Source organism: Monodelphis domestica, chromosome 7 (assembly GCF_027887165.1).
Source record: "Monodelphis domestica isolate mMonDom1 chromosome 7, mMonDom1.pri, whole genome shotgun sequence".
Classification (NCBI taxonomy): Eukaryota; Metazoa; Chordata; class Mammalia; order Didelphimorphia; family Didelphidae; genus Monodelphis; species Monodelphis domestica.
In genome coordinates this window covers 88,406,192-88,425,957 of record NC_077233.1, presented here as the reverse complement: position 1 = coordinate 88,425,957, position 19,766 = coordinate 88,406,192, and the positions used below count along the sequence as shown (strand labels likewise).

Below are 19,766 nucleotides of genomic sequence, written 5' to 3'. Positions count from 1 at the left end.
CTAAAGCTGAACCCTGAAAAGTAGCAATGGTAGGCCTTACTGAGAGAGATCTAAAGAGAATAATCCTCTAGCATCTTTTTCTTCAGATAACTTGATTTCTCTTCAAACATTTACTGAACACATACAGAAAGGTTTTCTTAGAGTATTTAACATTTTGCTCTGTTAACAACTATGGTACCCATGGGCCTTTAAAATTAGAAATTCCCCAGCCTTTCTCCCCAAACTTTCTGTTATTCTCAGCTTATAACACTGCCACAGATGGGTAGCTGCTCAGAGAAACGGGTACCTGGAATTGAAGATGAAGAACGTGTCTTGAGTTTGGCTTTAAATGCTAGTGTCTCTTGTCTTTAGAGAAAAACTCTGGCACTAAAACTCTCCTCAGGAGCATGATGAAAAGAGCACCAAGTCCATTCAATACAACAAGCATTTATTGAATGTCAATTATGGGGGCAACGAGGTAACTCATCTGACCTCAGACCTAGCTGTGTAACCTGGGCAAGTCACTTAACTCTGATTGCCTAGCCCTTGCCACAATTCTGCCTTAGAACCGATACTAAGGTAGAAGGTAAGGATGTAAAAAAAGAAAAGAAAAATGTCACTGATGTCCTAACCTTCTCTACGCCTCAGTTTCTTCTACTATAATAGGGGGTATTGGAAAGAATGACATAAAGATTCCTTTCAATTATAACTCTCTAGATGCTATAGTGAAGAATCACGTATGTACCAGTAACCAGATGCAAAATATAAACTGAGTTAATACAGAGCGATTTTTGAGTTCCAGTCGTCCACTAATCATCGGTGGACAAAGTTATAAATCCCTTTGACCCTTGGGTTCTTCATTTGTCCAGGGGCCAGGGATAGCTTCCTGTCCTGTCTTCCTTACAGGACTGCTATGGCTATGACCACATGTGTGCATGAAAAATGGGGCAATAATGTTCTAGGGCTGTTTGTTACTAAAGCTAGTATCACAAATGGCTTTGCTTAATGTGGCCAATGTTGTGCTCAAGTCCTGACACTGAAACAAATAACAAAAATCCATTTTAAAAAAGAAAGAGAAGCAACTCGTTACCTAGAGCTTTAGCCTGTTTTCCTGGCACTGGATGATTTGAACCCCTCTGAGTTAAAAGAAGGTGAACAGACATGCCCTACTTGCTGCCACAGTGCATTACTATAAACTATATCATAAACAGTTGGTCAGGAAATGGGTAATATTTTCCCATTGAAAGAAGGCTCTAATGAAAAACGGTGCTCCTGACTTAGGCCTGGGTACCACAGAGATCCTATAATTAGTTTACATGTGGATACCCAGCACTTGAACACTTAAATATATATTCCATTTTATCATATATTCAATTAAGACATGTATATTTCATTAATACCCATATACCATTTAATCAGATTGGTAGCTATAACAAGTATTTGCTCTGAAAGCAAAATTATAACAGCGATAAGTTCTGCCAACATTTAGAATAGTGAAATTGTGCTCCAAATCCTTTAAAATGAAAATAAATATGCCACATACACAAGTGGTCCAACTATATTAGGACTGTAGAATCATAGACTATTAGATCTAAAAGGTACCTTGGAAACCATAAAGTCCCAAAGGGAAAGTGACTCTCCCAAGGTCACACAACCAGCACATGGAAGAGCTGGAATAGAGGCTGACAATTCCTGACTTCCCATCTAGCATCCTTCCCACTGTTTCCCACTGAGCCCCCATAACAAGACTAAATTTCATAGGCATCTCATGAAATCAGTATCTTTACCTAATACTCCTTTCTTAAATATACATGAATTATTTTTGAGAAGTGTTCCCTTACTTTGCATTCTATTTGTAAACCATTACAAATTCCACCTCAAAACTGGTAAGATTATATTTATTTCTGATAGGATCATGCTTTAAATGGTTTTTTCTTCCTCCTTAAACTATGCAGTTTCCAGAGTCTAGATTCCAGATCTCAAGGAAACGAATGTAAGTCCCCAAGGATGTGTAAACCAGGGCGCCATTCCTGAACATTTCACGGATCAAGCCCTACCCCTTTGCTGTTATCCAGATGTGACCCCTTCCTTTTCATTTTTCCCCACAGTATCATCGTCACCACTGTCCAGTACCTGTCTTCTGCGCTCCACAAGAATTTCACAGACACAGACTTTGATTTTAAGGTATGTTCTCCAGGAGCTCTCGAAGTGAGCTACAAGAGAGCCTAAACTAAGGCTGGTGGCTCACTTCCCCCTCTTCTCCCCTGCCTGTCCCTGGTACCGCATCATGAGCTGAGATGGGACCCTCCGTTTGCCAGTGCCCAGAGCAGGGAGTGCAGCCCAGGATGCCCTCTGTTGGTGTATTATATGTCGCACAGCATGGGTATAAGTTCAGGCACTGATTCAGGGCTCTCAGCTTCTTCCAACACCAAGTCCTCCTGATTGGCACTGGCATTTAAAAAAACAAAAATCTTCACCTAAAAAAAAGTAATACAAAATCTGTGCTCGGTGGCTATATTTTAAGTGCTTTCTCTGCAAGGCCAGGAAAAAAATGCAGTCTGTGTTTAGATTGTCACATGTTTCATCTGTTCCTACTCTTTAGGTGTGGAATTCCTATTTTAGCCTGGCAGTCCTGTTCATAAATCAACCAAGCCTCCAGCTAGAAATTGTCACTCCCGCCAAGAGGAAGAAGATTCTAGACAAGTAAGACAGTTGTCTCCTAACCCTTCATTCACCACCACAGCTCCAGATGTGGTTCTATTTCCATGAAAGACCTCCTTCATGTGGTCAGGGAACTCACTCTCATCATGGGACCCTCCCCAAGGAGCAAGTGGAAGAATTCCAAACCCTAGACTTAGCCTTCTGCAAAGCTGGGAAGCAGGGCTCAAAGACCATTGCATTGTGCTGAGAGCATTGCCATGCCGTACTCTATTCCAATAATGGGTGGAATGTGTATTATCTTCCCCAGATACGGTGACATGCGTGTGATGATGGCTTACGAACTGTTCAGCATGTGGCAGAACCTGGGTAGGTTTCCACTATTTCCCCATTCTTCCTTTCTGTGTCTTATCCAGCCAAGTTATATAGGTCATGGAAATTATCGTTCTTTCCGTGTATATTAAGGAAATCAAGTAACATTCATGCCAGGTCTTTTACCTGTTTGTAGCCACACATACAGAGGCGGTAGCAAGGGCAGACCTGGTAAAAAAAAAGGAAACGAAGAAACGAAGCCTCTGAGGATGTTCGATATTCCAGATTACAATCAAGTGAGAGTGGGGAAGGAGGATTTTTCTAAGAAATACAGTCTAGACTTAGTTTCAAGAATATCCAGCTCTAATTCTTGAGAATCAAAGTCAGGAAAGACAAGAAGAAAAAAAAAAACTTATTTTGTTTGGTCTAATGATATTGGTTTTGTTTTTGGTCTTAGAGCACATTTCTGGGAACTGATCTGTCGAGGGCATGGATTTTGCAGCTTTTAATTTAACAGGCAATTCTTGACAGGATACAGGAACAAAGTACTACTTTAGCATCTGGAACAAGTTTTAAACTTTTTATATTTTGGATTGTCTGGTGAAGCCAATGAATCCCTTTTCAAATGATTTTTTAAGTGTACAAAATAAAATACATAGAATTGCAAAGGAAATTAACTATGTTTAAATGCACATATGAAAATGTATTTTTCAAAAAGGTCACAGACCCCAAATTAAGAACCTCTAATGAGGAGGGGGCAGTGGATTGAGAGCCAGGCCTAGGGATCAAATCTGGCCTCAGATATTTTCTAGCTGTGTGACCCTGACTGAGCAAGTCACTTAACACCCTTTGCCACTCTTCTGCCTTGGAACTGATACTTAGTGTTGATTCTAAGACAAAAGATAAGGATTTTTAAAAAACACCTTCGTTATAGAAAGCTTTGAAGAGCCAGGGAGGACACCTCTAGTTCTGAGATGTACTATGAATAGCTGGGAGTGATGTTCCTTCTAAGTTGCCAAAAGGTCAAAGCAAACTATTGGAAAATAAATGAATGAGAGAACTTTGCTAGCTTAGTTTCCAAATGAAACTACACAGTTGGTTGTTAAGTTATTAGGAAAGATACACAAGGTTTATTTTATTTTTTAAAGCTTCATTTGAAATTTGTCTAGATTATCTAAATATGTAATCTAGGCTTAAGATGATGAGAAATTAGATTCCACCTAAAAGAAATGTAGATAACTAATTATTTCATTTGAATATATATGTATACACACACACACACACACACACACACACACACACACACACACATACATATATATATATATATATATATATATATATATATATATATATATATATATAGCAAATGATTTTATCACTCTATTTTATCAGGCCATCAATTTGCATCACTGTGACCAAAATGCAGGATTGATGGATGCAAGAAAAAAGAATTTTGTTGGCTCTCTGAGCTTTCAGATCTCTCTAAGATTTATTTAACCATTGTTTTTCATAAATTTGAGGCTTTCCTCCTGTCCATGGTTCTGCTTTCTATTCGATTTTGCCAAGTAGTACATTCAGAAAAAGGAATCTTTAGGTTGCCTGGATGGATGATGTTGTCATCATTTTTTCACTGTAAGATTGGGAGTGGCCTGTTGGAGTACCAAAGGAGCTGTCATCCTGGTGACCCATTGCATCTGCTTTACCAAGCACATTTTGCTTTCGGTGGAGCACATGACCCCAACACCTTAGGTTGAGTTATCACAAAGCAGGCTTTTGTCACTTAGTCACTGTAGTCACAAACCCAGTCCAGAGAGAAATTGGAAAGAACAAGGCATAAAGGAGACAACTCTCCCAAAAATTGGCTGATGTCTTACCTGTGTCAGGGTGAATGCTGCCAAGCAGAATATCCCTCATCAATACTCTCATTTTCTCCCATCCAACTGAATTCCTTTATGACAGAAATTATCTTATATTACCCCTCAAATTGGTCCTGAAACCTCAAGAACGTAAGGTACCATGCCATCACCAAGTCCCATCCCCACCCTCTCTACAGAGTCTTCAGCATCATGTTAGCCTGTGCTCATTGGATAAACTTTTAAAATATGCTAAGTTTATCAGATTTTATGGTGCATAGTAAATAACCTTAAAATTTTCCTCTTGGTGGCCTCTTCTGCCTTTCCCAGTTTTCCTTAGACTGGGTTTGTGACTACAGCAGCTATGTGACAACAAGAAGACATAAATGATGTCTTTTTTTCACTATAAAATGTGAACAAAAAGTAGTCACGAGAGAATGTGTTTCTAGTTTTGAGTGTCCCAAGCGAGGGAAGCTTAAAGAAATGCTCATGTATCCTATTCCATAATCGTGGTGGTGAAAAGTTGGAGCCTGCAAAAGCAGAATAAGGCTTCCATTTAATGAAGCTGAATCCAGTAAGCACCACTTGCTAAATGAAGGGGCTGTCTTTGGAATGGTTTCAGGTTCTTCATACTAACCATGAGAATTAAGACAAAAGGCCACTGCAAATAATGCCTTTTCTACTCTTTGACTTGAGAATAGAGTCGATTTACCTTTGAGGTTTTCAGGGAATTCATAGAAACCACATTTAGGTTTCTAGAAAAGGAGATAAAGTTCCTTTTGTTGATATATCTACCAGAACCACAATGAACTCATCCATGAAAATTAGATAGCAAAAGAAATAATCTTTCAAATGTTCTCGGGTGGAGAGACTGCTTTGTCCTTAGAGTCTTTATTGCCCAGTAGGTTTATTGATTTAGTATTTTTAGTTCTTGACTAAGTATTTTTTAAGTTCTTGATGAAAGGAAATTGTTGGACATTAATCAAATATAAATTGTTTTGCTATCTAGGTGAACACAAAATTCACTTTATTCCGGGAATGATCGGTCCTTTTCTGGGTGTTACACTAGTCCCCCAGCCAGAGGTTCGTAATATCATGATCCCCATATTTCATGATATGATGGACTGGGAGCAGAGGAAAAATGGCAACTTCAAACAGGTAAGACAACTTTTCGGGGTCATTCAGGATACTTTCCCCTTAGACTCTGACCTCCACCAAGTTTATTGCCTCTTAGGGAGAGAGTATGTCTGATTTCTTGGCTTTTCCTGAACAAAGAAACAATCATTATTGAATAACAAGTATTAACAAATTTTTCAGTTATTTTGACAATAATGAAATAGCAATTATAAACATCAGTTCAATAACAATTATGAAAAAGGTCTTTTATTTCCTCTGAAGCCATGGGCTTCTGCCCCTCCGGTGGCAACTTGTGCTTTCTTTCTTCTTTCTGGTCTCGTTCCCCTGTAGTGCCTTGATAGTTGTTAGGCAAGTGGAGGGTAAGTGTACCTGCAGGTCTGGAATAACTTACACAGAACTCAAAAGAGAATAGTCCATTACTAACATCTGCCTCTGATTCCACCCAGTGTCAAGAGTACGAGTACACGACCTCTTCAGGAAAGGGGGACAGTTCTTTCTTCAGCCTTTACCGTCAGCCGTTTCTCCTCTGGGATACCAGTTTGTGTCTGCTAGACAAAGCAAAAACTAGAGCTGCTTTTCAAGAGTCAGGGTCATCAAACAATTTTTCAATTCAACAGACTCTGCTGAGCTCCTACTGTATGTAAATTCCAATGCTGAGCCATCATATTCTGTCATAGTCAGTACTTGCAAAGCAAAGCAGTTTAAGCTGGAGTTCATTCTGCAGCAGAATGACCCTCTGCGTTCTTCCTGCATAAAAAGCAATTGCAAACAGAACATGTTCTGCAAACCAAACACAGCTTGATTTTTCAAATTATGATTGCAATTCTGGTGGTTAGGAAACCTTGCCTGGGCATATGGCAAGATCCTCTGGGATAGAAAACTCATTGGTTTTAAAGAATATTTGGAGAATAAATGGGGAAAACAAGATCTCACTTCAGGAATGTTGGTTCTCCTAATCATCAGAATAGAAGCAATTGCTATAAACTTTAACTAGTCCATATTGCAAATTATAACTGACAGATTTGAATAGATTCCCTTTTCATTTAGCTCAGATACACTTACTTTGGAGATGTAGGACTTTAGTTTTTCCTTCTTTGTAATTCTAGACTTCTTTTAAAAATCTCTCCCTCATTTCATATAAAAGTGAATTAGTCTAATATTTTCCAATAACTTGGTAAGTGTGTCATTGTTTATATCTAAATCTTCTTGTCCTGTCATAGCACTCTAACCATCCATTGTTCCAGGCCTGACTGCACAAATGGACCCAAAGAAATCTCTTCAAAAGGTCCATCCTCCCTCACCGCTCTTAAAAAATGGTCCATCTATCTATGTAATAAGAAAAAAAGCAGGTTCCTTTGTTATAACCAGAACTAAATCTCTTCTTTTTTTTTTAAGTTTTTAAAACATTATTTTATTTGGTCATTTTCATACATTATTCATTGAAAACAGAGATCATTTTCTTTTCCTCCCACCACCTCTCCCCTAGCCTACGCGCGCGATTCCACTAGGTATCACGTGTCCTTGCTCCGAACCCATTTCCTTGTTGTTGGTATTTGCATTAGGGTGCTCATTTAGCATCTCTCCTCGATCATGTCCTCTCAACCTCTGTAGTCAAGCAGTTGCTTTTCCTCGGTGTTTTTACTCCCTTAGTTTGTCCTCTGCTTGAGGATAGGTTTTTTTTTTCTCATAGATCCCTGCAGATTGTTCAGGGACATTGTAAAGCCATTAATGGAGAAGTCCATTACGTTTGATTGTACCACAGTGTATTAGTCTCTGTGTACAATGTTCTCCTGGTTCTGCTCCTCTCACTCTGCATCACTTCCTGGAGTTTGTTCCAGACTCCATGGAATTCTTCCACTTTATTATTCCTTTTAGCACAATAGTATTCCATCACCAGCATATACCACAATTTGTTCAGCCATTCCCCAATTGATGGGCATCCCCTCATTTTCCAATTTTTGGCCACCACAAAGAGCGCAGCTATGAATATTCTTGTACAAGTCTTTTTCCTTATTATCTCTTTGGGGTACAAACCCAGCAGTGCTATGGCTGGATCAAAGGGCAGACAGTCTTTTATTGCCCTTTGGACATAGTTCCAAATTGCCCTCCAGAATGGTTGGGTCAGTTCACAATTCCACCAGCAATGAATTAGTGTCCCTACTTTGCCACATCCCCTCCAGCATTCATTACTTTCCTTTGCTGTCATGTTGGCCAATCTGCTAGGTGTGAGGTGATACCTCAGAGTTGTTTTGATTTGCATCTCTCTGATTATAAGAGATTTAGAACACTTTTTCATGGGCTTATTAATAGTTTTGATTTCTTTGGCTGAGAACTGCCTGTTCATGTCCCTTGCCCATTTTTCAATTGGAGAATGGCTTGATTTTTTGTACAACTGGTTTAGCTCTTTATAAATTTTAGTCATTAGACCTTTGTCAGAGGTTTTTGTTATGAAGATTGTTTCCCAATTTGTTGCTTCCCTTCTAATTTTAGTTACATTGGTTTTGTTTGTACAAAAACTTTTTAATTTGATGTAGTCAAAATTATTTATTTTACATTTTGTGACTCTTTCTAAGTCTTGATTGGTTTTAAAATATTTCCCTTCCAAAAGGTCTGACATGTATGCTATTCTGTGTTCACCTAATTTACTTATAGTTTCCTTCTTTATATTCAAGTCATTCACCCATTCTGAGTTTATCTTGGTGTAGCTTGTGAGGTGTTGATCCAAACCTAATCTCTCCCATACTGTCTTCCAATTTTCCCAGCAGTTTTTATCAAATAGTGGATTTTTGTCCCAAAAGCTGGGGTCTTTGGGTTTGTCATAGACTGTCTTGCTGAGGTCATTTATCCCAAGTCTATTCCACCGGTCCTCCTTTCTGTCTCTTAGCCAGTACCAAATTGTTTTGATGACCACTGCTTTGTAATATAGTTTGAGATCTGGGACTGCAAGGCCACCTTCCTTTGTATTTTTTTTTTCATTATTTCCCTGGATATCCTTGATCCTTTGTTCTTTCAAATGAACTTTGTTATGGTTTTCTCTAATTCAGTAAAAAAGTTTTTTGGTAGTTCAATGGGTATGGCACTAAATAGATAGATAAGTTTGGGTAGGATGGTCATTTTTATTATGTTAGCTCGTCCCACCCATGAGTAATCAATGTTTTTCAAATTGTTTAGATCTAGTTTTAATTGTGTGGAGAGTGTTTCGTAGTTGTGTTCGTATAGTTCCTGTGTTTATCTCGGCAGATAGATTCCTAAGTATTTTATATTGTCTAGGGTGGTTTTAAATGGAATTTCTCTTTCTAATTCTTGCTGCTGAACTGGGTTAGAGATATATAGAAATGCTGATGACCTATGTGGGTTTATTTTGTATCCTGCAACTTTGCTAAAGTTGTTGATTATTTCGATTAACTTTTTGGTTGATTTCCTAGGATTCTTTAAGTAAATCATCATATCATCCACAGAGTGACAGCTTGGTCTCCTCATTGCCAATTTTAATACCTTCAATTTCTTTTTCTTCTCTAATTGCTACTGCTAATGTTTCTAGTACAATATTAAATAATAAAGGTGATAATGGGCATCCTTGTTTGACTCCTGATCTTATTGGGAAGGCTTCGAGTTTATTCCCAGTGCAGATGATGTTTGCTGATGGTTTTAGATATATACTGTTTATTATTTTTAGGAAAAGCCCTTCTATTCCTATGCTTTCTAGTGTTTTAATAGGAATGGGTATTTTGTTTTGTCAAAGACTTTTTCTGCATCTATTGAGATAGTCATGTGATTTTTGTCAGTTTGCTTGTTTATATGGTCAATTATGTGGATGGTTTTCCTAATATTGAACCATCCTTGCATTCCTGGTATGAATCCTACCTGATCATAGTGGATAACCCTTGTGATGACTTGCTGGAGTCTTTTTGCTAGTATCCTATTTAAGATTTTTGCATCTATATTCATTAGGGAGATTGGCCTATAGTTTTCTTTCTCTGTTTTTAACCTGCCTGGCTTTGGGATCAGTACCATGTTTGTGTCATAAAAGGAATTTGGTAGAACCCCTTCTTGGCTTATTCTGTCAAATAGTTTGCATAATATTGGGATTAACTGTTCTTTGAATGTTTGATAGAATTCATTTGTGAATCCGTCTGGACCTGGGGATTTTTTTAAGGAGTTCTTTGATGGCTTGTTCAATTTCTTTTTCTGATATGGGGTTGTTTATAAATCTCTTCTTAAAGTCAGATTGTTATAAGTCATCTTCAGTCCTTGTTCTTTCCCACTCACTTGAAATCCTTGAAACCTACAGCTACAATTTATGTAGGGAGAAGAATTCTTGATTGGTAATCCAGCGGCACGATCTCAGCTTTGTTGTTAAATAGATGTATGATCTTGACCAAGTCAGCTAACTCCCTGCCACAGTGACCAGTTTCCTCCGTCATAAATTGAAAGTGAAATGATCTCTAGGGTCCCTTCTAGCTCTGATATTCTGTGAATTTTCTTACATTCAAGTAGTTAAGGTTTGGAGTAGATGTCAAAAAATAGAGCCTTTTTCCCTCATCTATTCAGTTTCTTATTTAAGGGCCTTTAGAATATCTTTCTGCTTCATGTATAATCTCAGATTCATTATATCTGTTTCTTGTTTTTCCCTTGTGTTTCTTGGAAAAGTATGTTATAAAGTGAAAAAAAATATTCCTTTTGGTTTTTTTTAGGAAATGCATTCATGCCATTTTTGTCTATCTGAATATTTCAGTATATTAAAGGATCCATGTTTTCCTTAGGGGTACATATGGTAACCCAACTATACTTTTGTATCCAATACACTTCTTATCCTTATCCCCTTAAGTATGTTCCACATGCTAGAAGCCTTCCTCTAGGTTTTTAAGATTTAATGGTCAGGGGGCAGCTAGGTGGTTCAGTGAATAGAGCACCAAGCCTGGAGTTAAGAGAACCAGGGTTCAAATCTGATCTCAGACACTTCCAAGCTGTATGACCCTAGACAAGTCACTTAACCCCAATTGTGAGCCCTTGCCACTTTTCTATCTTAGAATGGATACTAATATAGAAGGCAAGGGTTTAAAAAAACACAACTAAGCCAACAGCTTATGATGGGATCCTTATGTATAGGTTAGTGGCCCCCATTTCTATTTTAGTTTGATACCACTCAAATATGATAAAAACACATAATTATAATACATAATGCATTATACATGCATTAAAGGATTGTTTTTTATGTTTCATAAGACCTAAAAGAAAAGAAAGAAAAAGGGGGAGAAGGACAGCTAGATGGCTCTGTAGATAGAGAGCCAGACCTGGAGATTGGAGGTCTTGGATTCAAATCTGACCTCAGACACTTTCTAGCTATGTGACCCTGGCAAGTCACTTAACTCCATTGGCCTAGCCCTTAAGCTCTCCTCTGCATTAGAACTGATGCTTAGTATTGATTCTAAGCCGGAAGGTAAGGGTTTAAATCAGGAAATACAGGTAGCATTTGAGTTGAGCTTTGTACGATATTAGATGGAATTCAATTACAAGAAGAGAGGAGGGTATTCCTGGTATAGGGAAGATCACAAGCAAAGCCATACCTGATTGTACAGAGGGCAGTGAGGAAACAGGCCAGTTTGGTTGGAGAGAACATGAGGAATTCATATGCCTATGAGCTAAAGCTGGGAAAGTAGGACGATACCAGATTATAGGAACATTTTGAATGCTAGAGTGGGAAATTTGAAATTTGCTTTATAGTTTCAGTAATTGTTGAGACCAAGGAGAGCTTGGGGCTCTGGAGTTTGGAGAGGACTGATAAAAGTTAGTGTGGCCAAAATGCAAAAGAATAAATTGGAAGAGATAAAGAATAAAGACAAGAAGCCAAGGTAAAAGGTTACCAAAGTAATCCAGTTTGAGGATGAGGGGCAGAGTGGAATGGGGACTTGTACTAGAGTAGTAGCAGTGGGATGTGAGCAAAAGGGACAGATGTGAAGGATGTCATTATAGAAGCAGATTCATCAGTAAACCATAGTAAATCATGATAAACCAGGAGAGAGTGAAAGAAGAGTCAAGGATAACCCCAAGAGATTTATTTTAACATCCAATAATATTTTGTTTTATATAGTATTTGTTTTGTAGTTATAGCATATACAACCGACCCCTCTCTCAATTTCAGTGTGGTGCAAGGCTGATAAACAGAATTACTGTGCACTATAGAATGTCCTTGAAAGAAATTATTTGTGAGCGGAAGAGCTATGGCGCCTCATTTTTTAGAATTTGGATAAAAATTGAGCACCTCCAATTGACTTGTAAATAGCCAGCACAAAAGACTTTAGATCCCAGTGTGTATCTACTTTATGAAGTGTTCTTCAAGGTGAATTGCTGAATAGGAAGTTCCATGACCCTCTTATTCCCTTCTTCATTCATATAATCACAACAGACTAATGTCAGCAATTATACTGTGGATTAATCTCCCGGTGAGCTCTCCTTTGTGACTGGCTGGTAAAAGAGGATAAGGTTCTAACCAAATTATTTTTTCACACAAAGACAGTATATGGATATTGTTACAAATGAAAGAAAACAGCTTAACAAAGCCTTCTTGGAAAACTAAAATGCCTTTCTCACCAGGGTAGGTTTGTTTTTTGCCTTGGTTCAGGGAAAGGATAACTGAGACCTATAGGTCTCATCTTTCATTGAAATTAATGGGGCAGCTGGTATTCTAGACTCAGGGGCATGGGATCTGTGTTGTGGAATAGTCTGGCTCAACTGGAGTTTGTTTGAAATGAGAAAAACACCAGGAAGAAAACAAAAGTCAGGCGTAACAATTGCCCCCATTGGGGCGGTTTAATTTTTTTACTCCATTGTGCTCCCACTAAGAAATCTCTTCTTTTCTCCAGGTGGAAGCTGAGCTAATCGATAAGCTGGATAGCTTGGTCTCAGAAGGGAAAGGAGATGAGAACTACAGGGAGCTCTTCAGCCTACTGTAAGCCATGTCAAGCCCTCAGTACCCTTGTGGGGCCAGGGTCATTCTCAGCATCCTCAGTCTAAAGTACTCAGAAAAGAGGAAAGGTAGAGACTCCAGAACCAGCCTCCCTCAGAGATGGAGAGGCATCTAGACATTTGGGCAATTGGGTATTTACATAATAGGTTTAACAGGTCACATGAATACAGGATGAATTGTTATTAATAGCCTAGTTATATTTCCTAACATGTCACTTACATCAATTTGGTATTTGTTTCCTAAGGACTAACTAGCTCAATGTTTTGTCTATTATTTCTCATAATAAGGACTCTTCATCACAAAAAGAAAGGGATTCTTCCCTCTCCCGGTCAATTTGGTACTATTGTCCTCTTTGAGAGATCAGCTTAGATCTCCAATTCTTCTAAGGAATTAGAGCTTTCTGGCAGGTCATGAGGAACTTCTGTTGCTAGACAATGATTATCTTCTGGTCACTAGAATGGACCAAATGAGCAGAAAGAGACTCACATTTTTGGATATGGTCAAGAAAGGAATTTGTTTTACTTGACTTTACTAGGGTTTCCTTTTGGGGGGCAGAGTCAGAAAGGGGAAAAAGTTGAGGGAGAAAAAAATATCCTTTGTAATTGAATAAAAAAATAAATAAAATAAAACTTTTTTTTAAGAATGAGCCCTGGGGGGTGGGGGTGGGGGACGAGTAGTTAAATAGCTCAGTGAATTGAGAGCCAAACCTAGAGACGGGAGGTCCTGGGTTCAAATTTGGCCTCAGACACTTCCTAACTGTCTGACCCTGGACAAATCTCCTAACCCCCATTGCCTAGCCCTTACCACTCTTCTGCAGTATTGATTCCAAGATGGAAGTTAAAGAAAGGTTTAAGGGGAAAAAAAGGACTTCTGGACTTCTGGAGTCAGGAGATTTGGTCTCTAGTCCAAGCTGTGCCACTAACTTATTGTTTAAACTCAAGTCTTTGGGCAAGTCCTTTCAGCCTCTCTGAACCTCAAGTTTCATGATCTGTCCATGATTTTTAAGGTTCTCCCTCCTAAATCTGAGTTTGCCATTGGTCTCAATGATGTAGTAAGAAACATCATACCAGGTAATATACTAGAAAAGAAGATTAGATTTTATTTCCTGGAGATCTCCCACTTAAAGATAAATGATATTGTTTTTTATTATGCCAAAGGATGAGAAATAGAAAACAAGTATAGCAACAAAGTCCCTTTTCATCCCACCAGTAGTTTTAAACTTGAAGGTTTTCTTTATTTAAGTGGTATTTTAATTACAAGCCAGAAAGCCTTTTGCTAAAGAAACAAACTTGCAAAATTTTCAGCATTATGTTTTGGAGGAGACCTGTGATTTCAGTAGCATAGGCAATGTAACTTGGCAGTGAAGATCAGCATCTGCTCTGAAATTGATAGTCTAAAAATTTTCTGGAACCCTATGGGGTTAAATGACTTGGCCAGGGTCATACAGTCTGCAGGTGTCAGAGGCAGAACTCAAAAAGAGCCTCTCTGACTCTGGGGCCAGTTTTCTAGCTAACTTTCCATGCTATCTTTCATAAATGTACTTAATTTCCCAAATTGTTAATTGAATAAATAATATAATCACAGTAATTCATTCAAAGATTAGAGAATTAATAATGATTTGTAAAGATTACTACAGAGAGGATTTGGATTCCTGACAAGATCCTAGAATATCTGATTAAAGCAGTGATTTGTTGTTTCTAGCAAAATGAGAAAAAGATTCTCAACCTTTGGCCTGCCCACTATCAGAGGCTGCTACTGAGATAAACCTCTCCCTAGTGCCTTCTTGCTTGGTTCTCCAGGCTTCAAGGGAGTTTGGAACTTCTCAGAATGTTTTTTTGTGAAGTAGTGTCAATATTAACCTGGGATGTCTGACTATATCTAGCTGTGTCCTCTCATTCTTTCTCTCTCTCCCCATCTTTCTTTTCTCCCTTCTCCTTTTCTCTTCTCCCTCCTTCCTCCTATTTCTCCCACTCTCTCTCCCTCTGTCCCTTCTCTATCCCTCCTTCTCTCTCTCTCTCCCTCTCTCTCCACCCTAATCTTTACTTTCTTCCTCACCTCAATTCTTCTTTCCCTTCCCCCTGCCTCTAACTCATCACCTCTCTTCTCTCTCCTTTTCTTTCTTCCTTTCTCTCTCTCCCTGTCTTCTTCTTTCTCCTCTATTTCCCTCCTGCCTTCCTTTCCCCTTTTTCTTCTCCCTCTTTTTCCCAGTTTCTCCACCAGTCTCTTTCTCTTTCCTCTCTTGCTCTCCCTGTTTCTGTCTCTGAGTCTCTCTCTGTTTCTACTGCTCAGATCCATGCTGTCAAAGTGGGCTCGGTGCCTCTCTGTTTTAGGGGACCACTCCTTTCTGAGTGCTTTTATGGGGCAGTGGGAGAGGACAGGGGATCTTCACTCTTTGCTATCAGCTTAGTAACCTCCTTGTCTTTGCTTCCTGCTGCGTGGAGTAGAACTCAGCTGTTTGGGCCCTACCCAAGGTAAGGCTTCAATTTGGTGAGTCTGCTGTCTCCAAGAGACGGGAGCTCCCATTGTCTCTCTGCAGCTTTACGGTTGTATGGAGTGAAGTCTCATGAGTTGTCCTTCTCTCGCCAACAGTCTACTAGAGAAAATTGAACAGGAAACATGGAGAGAAACAGGCATTTCGTTTGTGACTTCTGTCACTCGTCTCATGGAGCGGCTCCTTGACTACAGGTACTCTTCTCGGGCACAGACCTGACCGTTCTCTGCTAACATCTCATGACCTCCAAGGTGACGGCGAATGGCCTTCAGAGAGAGAATGTCCTCACCCATTACTGACATCCCCCATCAGAATTCCGTGGCTGGCTCCCAAAACTAATTCTTTCAGGGATAATACAGAGCCAGAGATGACTAGAATAATCCCCTTAGGTCTACTGACACTTCGTGTGATCTTCATGCAATGGTGTCCTAGATAAACCAAATGAGTGGTGGATGCTGTGGAAATCATGAGAGGTGGGATTTTTTATAGGCTAGAATGTTGATTATCTGGCTCTTTGTAAAATAAATAAACTAGGGTAGGGGAGGAAAGTGAGGAAGAAGAAGAAAAGGAAGACAAAGAAAGAGAGTAGAGTCTAGTAGGCCTAGGGACAGAAGACAGATTATACACATTTCCTGGGTTCATGAGTTCATTGTTCCTTTGGGAGTATAAATAGGTAGAGGAATATTATCTAGTGCAAAGTCATGAAGTCAGAACAAGGAACTCAAGTTCCATTGTCTTTTTGGGGGGAGGGTCCCCCTAACCCTGTCTTCATATTGGTTCTAAGACAGAAGAGTGGTAAGGACTGGGCAACTGGAGTTAAGTGACTTGCCCAGGGTCACACATCTAGGAAGTATCTGATGTCACATATGAACCCAGGTCCTCCCATCTCTAGGCTTAACACTCTATTCACTGTGCTACCTAGCTGCTCCCAAGTTCCATTCAGTCTTATTAGTGACTCCTTGCTTTGTGGAGTTAATTATCTTACTTCTCCATATTGGTTCTGGACCTCCACATGGTGGTGGTGTTTTTCCTGAAATCTCTAACTTCTCACTCATAGCAAACAAGACTTTATGAAATAACTCCTACGTGTTGATGAAGCCCCAATTGCTGCCTTAATTACTGTCTCAGCAGTGCTCAGGTAGTGGGAAAGGGAACCTCGGGGAGGCTCAAGGAAGAGGACATTGCTTGCTAAAGATGAGTGATAAAGAGATAAAAATCCATCCCCGGAGTAACAGTTGCTGCCTCTCTAGTGCTGACATATGCAAAAGCAGAGGGGAGCATTTCTCAACAAGTGGACTCAGGAGACGAAGAGGCAGCTCACATAGCCTGTGATGATTGCTAAAGCGGGAAATGCCACAATAATTCAAGCAGGTGCCGAGTGCTTCGGGCTAAACTGGTCTCTTCAGTTCAAGATGACAACTATTTATTAAGGTACTATGCGATATGGTAGGGAAACAAGCAAGGGGAAAAGCACAATCTTTGCTCTCAAGGAGCTTACATTCTATTGGATAAATGCAACATGTACACAGAGCAGTGTATATAAACAATTAAATGCTTTTACAAGAACAAAATTCAACTAGAATAAGAAAAAAGCTGTGAATTGGGGGAAATCTTCATCATAAATATGACAAAGGGCTATTATACACAAAGACAGGGAATTGATACAAGCATATAAGAATAAGAGTCATTCCCCAATCGATACATATCCTAAAACAGTCATTTCCAAAAGAAGTGAAAATGCCTAACAGCCATATGAAGGAATGCTCTAGATCATTCATAGAATCAGAGAGATGCAAATTATTTTAAAGCATTAAGGTTTCACCTCACAACCAGCAGATGAGTGAAAATGACAGAAGATCGGATCTGTATCAGTGGATGACAGGAACACTTTGGGTGGAATTGTGAATTGGTCCAAGCAACCTAAAAAACAAAGCAAACCTGACAAGTCACTATCCTGTGGTATTTTGACCCAGTGATACTACAAATGGGCATATATCCTATGGAAATCAAGGACAAAAGGAAAGATCCCATACATGCAAAATATTTATAGCAGCACTTTTTTGTGGTAGCAAAGAATTAGAAGCAAAATGAGTGTGCCTATCAGTTGAGAAATAAGTGAACAAACTGTAAAATGAGAATGTATTGGAATATTATTATACTACAAGAAATTATGAATATGGATAATTCAGAGAAACTTGGAAAACTTGTACATTACTAATGAGTGAAGAAGGCAGAACCACAATAATGTCAAAGAAAACAGCATTGAAAGACATCAGAACGTTGATCAATGCAATAACCAATCTTGACTTTAGAGGGCTGATTGTAAACTTCTCTCAGAAGGATGCTAGACTACGGATGCAATATATACTGTTAATTAGAGATAGGAATTTTGGAATTCAGGATTGTAGAGCTAAAACAGTTGTGGGTAATGGTGTGATCAAAGATATATGCATGCTAGGGGCAGATGAAATGAAATGCAAATATCAGTCAAGGGAATTGAGGAGACTGATGAACTGGTGCTCACAGAGACATTAAACAGAATTTTAAAATGCCCAAATACAAGGGGGACATTCAAGGCCAAAAAGACTTTGAGTCAGGTATTAAACTCCTTATGAAAGGAAGAAGAATGAGCTTAAGGGCAGTAGAAGACTATACCAAAGACCTGAACTGAGTAATAAAGACAGATGAAGTGTCCCTCAAAAAGGAGAGATCATTGGCCAGTGGTGGCAAGGAATTGTCTAGAAGTGAGAATGAAGAACAAGTGGCATCTGTGATTTGGTGCTGAATAGACTCCCTGAAGAATGGGATGTGGTCTTGAAGACCATGTCTTCCTTCCATTCAGTTGCATTTAGGCACCTCCCAGTAGAGGGAAGGCTGCCTTTCAGCCAGACAAAAGCTTCTCAAGGCCATTTTTCCAAGATTGCTCATTTGTTTCTTCATCAATTCTCAGTTCCCTGACTTTCCTGCTCCTGCTACGTCAGATGTTTGAAGTACTAATCAAAGAGTCTGTCACTACTGTCTGCCTCCCTAGGAATATGGGCTTGTGGCAGGGTTGGCTTTTCGTCACCAGAGACACTATGCAGAAAATAGTGTAAATAATTCCGTAAGCAATTCAATTCAACCAATGTGTATTCAAATGAGGATGAGCCAGAAGGTGAAAACATCGTAACTGAAAGGCATGGCTGTTTTCCATAACATTCTGGGCATAAAAGCTAGGAGTGTATTTCAAAGGAAGGATATTAGGCCTTCATTATAAACTACAACAAAAACTTCTGGACACAATATTCAAAAGTCTGTCCACAAGCATGTGGTATGGGCTAAGGACTGAAAATTACAAATAGAGGCAAAAAGAAAGCTAGTTCCTGCCTTCAAGGAGTTTCTATTTTAATTGGAGAAGAAGCTTACATTCTATGGGGAGACAACAACACATAAAACTATGAGAGCTGAGAGGGGTTGGCAGGTACCTGGGTTTAGGAGTCTGACATCCAGCTTTCAGCCTGGTGAGAAATGAAGAGATAAGTAGCCTGGGTACCCTCCTTAAGTGGAGGTTTGGGAGGAACCATCCCTTCAGAGAGAGGGGTTGCTGGATCTGAAGGTACTTTGAGTTATGAACTACAAGCCTGAAGTGATCTTACAGGATGAAGAATTTTCAGGGCATGGTGGAAGAGTCCAGATTGTAGCCTGGTGAGAAACAGAGGATTTTGGTTTTATTTTTTAAATCTGATTTTGATCTTATAAAAATGCAGATTTTCTGAAGGATTTGAAAGTACTTTAGCACATTCATCTTTGTAACTGTACATCAAGTGAGTAATTGGCTAATAGGGCATGACCCTACTTCATGAATCACAAAATCAGGGCCCAAAAAAGTTCAAGTGTCCCAGGCACTTGAACTCCAGACCTCTGTATAAGACAACAGCTAACCATCATTCATGAAGGACTCACCTCATGACAGAAAGGTGAGGGACTCTGGGTACAGAGTAAAATATGTATTTTTGGACAAGGCCAATGCTGAGATCTGTTTTGCTCAACTATGCATATTTGTTTCAAAAATGTTCTTTTTTCTGTTTCCAGTATTGGAGGTGGGGAATGGGAGAAAATAAAAGGGATAGAAAATGGATTTTTAAAACTAAATTTAGTGGGGGAAATCATACCAAACCCACTCCAAACTAAGAAAGAATGGAGCACATTTAAGGCTTGCACAGAAAGTTGTCACATTTTTCCTCAGAAAATGCTGCAGTAAAGGTGGGGAGGTGGCTTTGTAAAGTTTAGAGGCTGTTAAAAAAAATTTTCTCTTTTTTGTCTTAAGCCTAGAAACATATTTTTTGATGTTCTTGAAGGAACATTGGGTATAAGTATAAGAGGGAAA

The 19,766-nt window shown here is 39.1% G+C and overlaps 1 protein-coding gene across 6 annotated transcripts in view; it reads left to right on the top strand.

Moving 5' to 3' along the window:
• The window catches only part of DOCK3 (dedicator of cytokinesis 3), a 604,983-nt gene that overhangs the window by 518,906 nt on the left and 66,311 nt on the right, over window positions 1–19,766 (top strand). For 4 of the 6 annotated variants that reach the window (XM_056805016.1, XM_056805020.1, XM_056805017.1 and 1 more), the window contains exons 29-35: window positions 2,088–2,163; window positions 2,582–2,682; window positions 2,948–3,006; window positions 5,815–5,963; window positions 12,806–12,891; window positions 15,354–15,380; window positions 15,499–15,594. In XM_056805016.1, coding sequence (XP_056660994.1) covers window positions 2,088–2,163; window positions 2,582–2,682; window positions 2,948–3,006; window positions 5,815–5,963; window positions 12,806–12,891; window positions 15,354–15,380; window positions 15,499–15,594 — 594 coding nt within the window. The remainder of the gene's footprint in view (window positions 1–2,087; window positions 2,164–2,581; window positions 2,683–2,947; window positions 3,007–5,814; window positions 5,964–12,805; window positions 12,892–15,353; window positions 15,381–15,498; window positions 15,595–19,766) is intronic. The other 2 variants (XM_056805021.1, XM_056805018.1) reach the window with 1 other exon arrangement.